Below are 6000 nucleotides of genomic sequence, written 5' to 3' on the forward strand. Positions count from 1 at the left end.
TCTGAGAAAAAAAAGTCAAAATTTATGAGATGTAATTTTATAATTTAAAAAAAGCCTGAATTATGAAATGTAATTTTAGAATTTTGAGAAAAAGTCAAAATTATGAAATGCAATTTTAGAATTTTGATAAGTCAAAATTCTGAAATTTAATTTTAGAATTATGAGGGAAAAGTCAGAATGACTAGATCTAATTTTAGAATTATGAGGAAACAAGTCAAAATTATGAGATTTTTTTGAAAAAAGGCAAGAAAGTCAGAATTACAAGAAGTAATTATACAATTCTAAGAAAAGAGTCAGAATAGCGAGATGTAATTTTAGATTTCTGTGGGGAAAAAATGGAATTGTGAAGTGTAATTTTAGAATTAAAAAAAAATCTTAGATTTTAGATTCTAAGATCACAAGTCACAAATCACTTTTGTGAGAGAGATTTTCTAAGAAGAAAAGTCAGAACTGTGAGATGAAAAATTCGCAAGAATTATATTGTTATTTTGTAAATAAGCTTCCATAAATGCTACATGCCAGTCATCTAGTGATCTAGATTAACTACATCAAAAGAGCTTTGTTGCTACTGCATCTAATTCGTTTACAGTGGACCGTTTTACTCTTCCAGATGAATTGTGAAGCACAGTAATGCGTTGTGTGTTTATGGCGGTTCAGGACTGAGTTAAAGTGTCGGGCCATGTGTTGCTTATAGGAGCGCTGCTCATCTTTCCGTTTATGACAGCAGGGCAACAGAAATAGCCTCTCCACAGCCGTCCCGTCACTCCAGCGGACTGACAGTAAGGAATGGCCTGTTACACACTCCCAACTCATCTATGGCCACATTTAACACCAGCACCTGTTGTTTTTGCATGTTTGCCGCTCAGGACTCATTTCAGCCATGGAAAATTACAAATGAAATCTGCCCAGCAACATATGGACGTGTCTTAACGGTGATTATTTTTGCAGTTTGTCCGGGGCTGCTAGTGGCTCAGAAATTAAAACGCTTCGTCTTTAAACTTCCAGCTTTAGCATACATGACTCCAGGCATCTTTACACTGTCAAATTAAAGGTCCTGTTAGCAATTTTAGCCGTTTAGATAACAGATGTTATAGATGCAATGCTGAAGTCAAAAGTGAGAAAAAAAAATATGGAAAATGATTAGTAGATGAAGAATGTTTGTCTTTAAGCATACACTACAAGTCAAAAGTTTTTGAACAGTAAGATTTTTAATGTTTTTTTTTTTTAGTCTCCTGCATTTATTTGGTCTAGAATATGGCAAAAACAGTAAAAAATTTTAAATATTTTTACTATTTTAAAACAGCTGTTTTCTGTGTGAATCTCTGTTAAAATGTAATATTTCTGTGATGTGCAGCTGTATTTTCAGCATCATTACTCCAGTCTTCAGTGTCACATGATCTTCAGAAATCATTCTAATATGATGATTTGCTGCTCAAAAAACATTTATTATTATTATAATTAAAACTTAAAACTTTTTTTTTTTCAGGATTCTTTGATGAATAGAAAGATCCAAATATCCAAATATCTGAAATAGAAAGCTTTTGTAACTATAGATAATTATACAAATTATTGCTTTTATTTAGCAAGGATGCTTTAAATCAAAAGTGACGATAAAGACATTTATAATGTTACAAAATATTTCTATTTCAGGTAAATGCTGTTCTTCTGAATTTTCTATTCATCAAAGAATCCTGAAAAAAATTCTACTCAGCTGTTCTGAAAAAAAAATTCTAATTCACGTTTCTCATAAGCTAATACTAATAATAATAAATATTTTTGAGCTGCAAATCAGCACATTTGAATGATTTCTGTAAGATCACGTGACACTGAAAACCGGAGTAATGATGCTGGAAAATACAGCTGCACATCACAGAAATAAATTACATTTTAAATATATATTCAAATAGAAAGCAGCTATTTTAAACCGTAGTAAATATTTCACAATATTACGGCTTTGCTTCTTTATTTAGAAATCTTACTGTTTAAACACTTTGACTGTTAGTGTATAATGACAATAACTTACAATATAATGATAATAATTGTTACTATATTTATACATATAATTTATTTATTTTAATTTATTTTATTTTATTTTGCTTTGTGACTAAGCACATTTACCCTCCTGGTTCCTCAAAAATATTTATTATATTATATTATATTCATCATTGTAAGATTTTCTGTAGTGCATTTTCTGTAATGCATAATGTCATGAGTCAACCAAGTAATTTTTATATTTAGTTTTTTCATTTAATTTTTGGGTGAAATAAGCTTTTTACTTATTTGCCGTTGTTGCCTTGCAGTGTAAAGATGCTTAAAACACACCTTGCTGCGCTTGCTGCTTACCCTTCAGAAGTTGGACGTTAGATGTGGTGTATTTATCAGATTTCCAACCCCCTATTCCTCTTCAAGCGTTGTGTGTGTGACGTGCGATGTGAGCGCGCGTACAGTGTGAGAAACTGGATTTCTCCTCTTTCTTTTTTTTCAAGATTGTTTGGTGCGTCAGTAACATTGACCCGAACGTTTATGATTGCAGAATTGCTGTCAAAGCTACGCTCTGTTTTCTTTTCCTTTTTTTGGAAGGGTGTTTTTTTCTGCTGTGATATTGATTGATCTGTCATTTTTGTTTTATTTGAGTGCAAGGTTAGGCAATATTATGACCTGAACTCGTAATTTGAATGCGGAGTTTGCAAGTGAAATGGATTTGCCAGAGTTATATCAGTAACATAACAGCATTCATTTGGAAACATCATCAAGAGCTGAAATGGTCCGTTAAAAACTAAAGAAAGACTCTGTTGTTAGTGAAGGCACCTATTAATGACTACAAAGATGACGTTCATTTAGGTGAGTTGGGATTCATCAAGTGCAAGAAGCAGGAATGAATGTCTGGGTAAAATAATTTATTAATCTTATGGCTGATTTGACTTAAATGCACACAGTGCTAAATAATAGTTTTTGCTTAATTTGACATAATAGAGATTTAAAAAATATTCTGTAATATTTACCTTGATTTTTGTTTTTTCTTCATATTTCATATTTGATCTTAAGTATGCATGAAATTATTTCTTTTTTATTAGTACATGTTATATTATTCTAAAAAAAATGCTGAATTTTCACATTTGAAGATTGAGAGACAAAGGTTTTGACAATAAAATCTATTTTTTTTAAAAATACGTATTAATGTCTTACCTTTGCTTTTTTTTTTTTTTTTTTTTTTTTTTTTTTTTGTTTTTTCTTATTTTTATTTTTTTTTTTTTTTATATTTTTTTGTTTTTTTTTTTTATTTTTTTTTTTTTTGTTTTTTTATTTTTTTTTTTATTTTTGGCAGTTTTTTTTTTTTTTATTTTTTTTTTTATTAGTTCTTTCTTATTTTTTTGTTTTTTTTTTTTTTTTTTTTTTTTTACTTTTATTTTTTTTTTTTTCTTCTTATTTTTTTTTTTTTTTTTTAGACTTTTTATTAAATTAAAAATATTGTTTTTGTTTTTTTTAATGTTTTTATTTTTTTTTGTATGTTTTTTTTTTTTTTTTTTTTTTTATTTTTTTTTTTTTTTTTTTTTTTTTTTTTTTTTTTTTTTTTTTTTTTTCTATTATTTATGTTTTTTTTTATTTTTTTTTTTTTTTTTTTTCTTTTTTTTTTTTTCTGCATTGATAGTTTCAGTAATAGGCTTCACAATAATGCATTTACACCTGTAAATCCCTGAAAACCTGTTGTTGATATTTGCATCTTCACAGTGTGAAATGACAGAGTTACTGATCCACGATGACTCTTCCCAGCATGCTCTATTGTTGATGTGAATAACCCTGTGCTGTTTCATGTTGAAGTCGATGTTCAGCTCGCTCCCAGTCTGATCACATGATCTCTGTGTCCCTCAGGATCCCCGCTCACTATGTGTACCCGCAGGCGTTTGTTCAGCCCAGCGTGGTGATCCCTCACGTCCAGCCGTCCGCCGCTTCGGCCGCGGCGTCTCCGTACCTGGATTACACCGGAGCCGCGTACGCGCAGTACTCCGCCGCCGCCGCCACAACCGCTGCAGCCGCCGCCGCCGCCGCTTACGATCAGTACCCGTATGCTGCCTCGCCGGCCGCCGCGGGTTACGTCGCTGCGCCGCGGCAATACAGTTACGTCCAGCGGCCGCTAGCATCGCCTGCACCGGGAGCCGCTGCGGCGTTCGCTCAGTATCAGCCGCAGCAGCTTCGACGGACCGCATGCAGTGGGGATCGCTGGGCGTTTATGACTGTGTCACTTTTTACTGTTCACCAGCTGATATACCTTTTTTTATTCTTCTGTTATTGCTATTTTATTTGTAGTATTTAATATTTATTATGGAAAAGAACACTGGTTGTCGTTTATGTGTACAAGAATATTATTTAGGCTACTCACCCTTGTGTCATTAGGAAACTTTCTTTTTTTAATGCAACACAAACGGAAGCATTTGGTTTGTTATTAAAGCGCATTAAAGTGTCATGTTAGGAAATTATGCAGATGCTTAAACATCAAATCGATAAAATTTCGGCACTTTTGTGTGTCCCTGCGGGGAAAAATGGTTGGTGACCAGCATAAGGGTGAGTAGATGATGACAGAATTAATTTTTAGGTGAGTTATTTATTTAAAGGAATGGGACACTAACAATGAAATTTGGTTGATTCATCCGAGACCAGGATGGAGTTGTTGCCAGTCAGATTTGGATAAATGTAGCGTGCGTGTACCGTGGGTGCAGAATACAGAATGAGAGTCTGATAAAACATGCAATAATCCACAGCACTCCAGTCCTTCAGTGAACATCTGGAGAAGACAAAAGCTGAAACACATCAAGCATTAGATGTTTTTAACTAAAATACGTAGAGTTTATAATCCATAATAACACTTCCTCCAGTGAAAAGTGTTCTGGTGTGAATCAGGAGAGAAATCTGCACAGATCAAGCAGCGTTTAAACACCTCTAAACAAATATGTGTCTGGATTTTGATGTGAGAGACAACAGCAGATGCACTTTTTTTCCACTGCAGGAAGTGTTATGGATTATGGATTGGACGCAATGATTTGAAGTTAAAAACATCTTAACGGTGGATTTGTAAGTAATCAGTATCTTGTACTGAGTGAACTATTCCTTTAAATGCATCACAGAACTCATATATCTTACACCCGATTATTTTCATAAACACAGAATATAGTATCGTTGGACAGATTATCATATATTTGTCTTCCAGATGAAATCAAACAAACAAAAGTGCCTTACTGGGATCACAGATCAAGGAATGAAGGATTTGATGTGTCTGTGTTCAACTGCACTAGTGCATCTCTGTGCCTTAAAATACAAACTCTAACTGATAGCAAAGCGGCTTAATTTATATTTATTACTACATTTTCAAAAATAAAAGCTACGAGCACTATGTTTCAGGATTAGTTCACACTGCTGGATTAATGTGCCTTTATTATGGTTAATAGGCGTGAATGCCACTGAATTAGATTTGTTTGTTGCCTTTTGTGTTTATTTCATGTGCATTAACATTTATGAAAAGAGCAGGATCGTTATGTTGCATCTACACAATTTATGTCAAGTATTTATTATATAAAAGGCAATAACATATTCTATTGATGAAAAATACATTTTGCAGATGATTGAAGTTTTCACAATAAATAAGTATAATTTGATTTAAAAAAAAAAAAAGTGTACATCAGATAATTGTGATGATTTATTAAAAGTATCTTGTGCCACTTTTTTTCCTGTGTATTTATTGCCATTTAAAGTTTATAGTTTATTGATTTTATATATATATATATATATATATATATATATATATATATATATATATATGTAACTAATAATATATATATATATTACTATTTATAAGAATATTTAGTCTTTCATTTTAAAGTTCTAGTAATTTTGTGCTTTATAAAGTTTTTTTTATATTTATTTCGAGTAGTATGGTTTTAGTTTCAGTTTTATAAGTAAATAGGTTAATTTCATTTTAACGTTATTTTCTGCATTAAAAGTCGAGTA

The 6000-nt window shown here is 31.7% G+C and overlaps 1 protein-coding gene across 1 annotated transcript in view; it reads left to right on the forward strand.

Moving 5' to 3' along the window:
- The window catches only part of LOC109047077 (RNA-binding protein 24-like), a 114119-nt gene extending 109793 nt beyond the window's left edge, over positions 1–4326 (forward strand). Inside the window, exon 4 of the mRNA XM_042773277.1 lies at positions 3871–4326. Within this exon, the coding sequence (XP_042629211.1) occupies positions 3871–4312 (442 nt within the window). The 3' untranslated portion in view covers positions 4313–4326. The remainder of the gene's footprint in view (positions 1–3870) is intronic.
- The last annotated feature ends 1674 nt before the right edge of the window (positions 4327–6000 follow it).

Source organism: Cyprinus carpio, chromosome A16 (genome assembly GCF_018340385.1).
Source record: "Cyprinus carpio isolate SPL01 chromosome A16, ASM1834038v1, whole genome shotgun sequence".
NCBI lineage: Eukaryota > Metazoa > Chordata > Actinopteri > Cypriniformes > Cyprinidae > Cyprinus > Cyprinus carpio.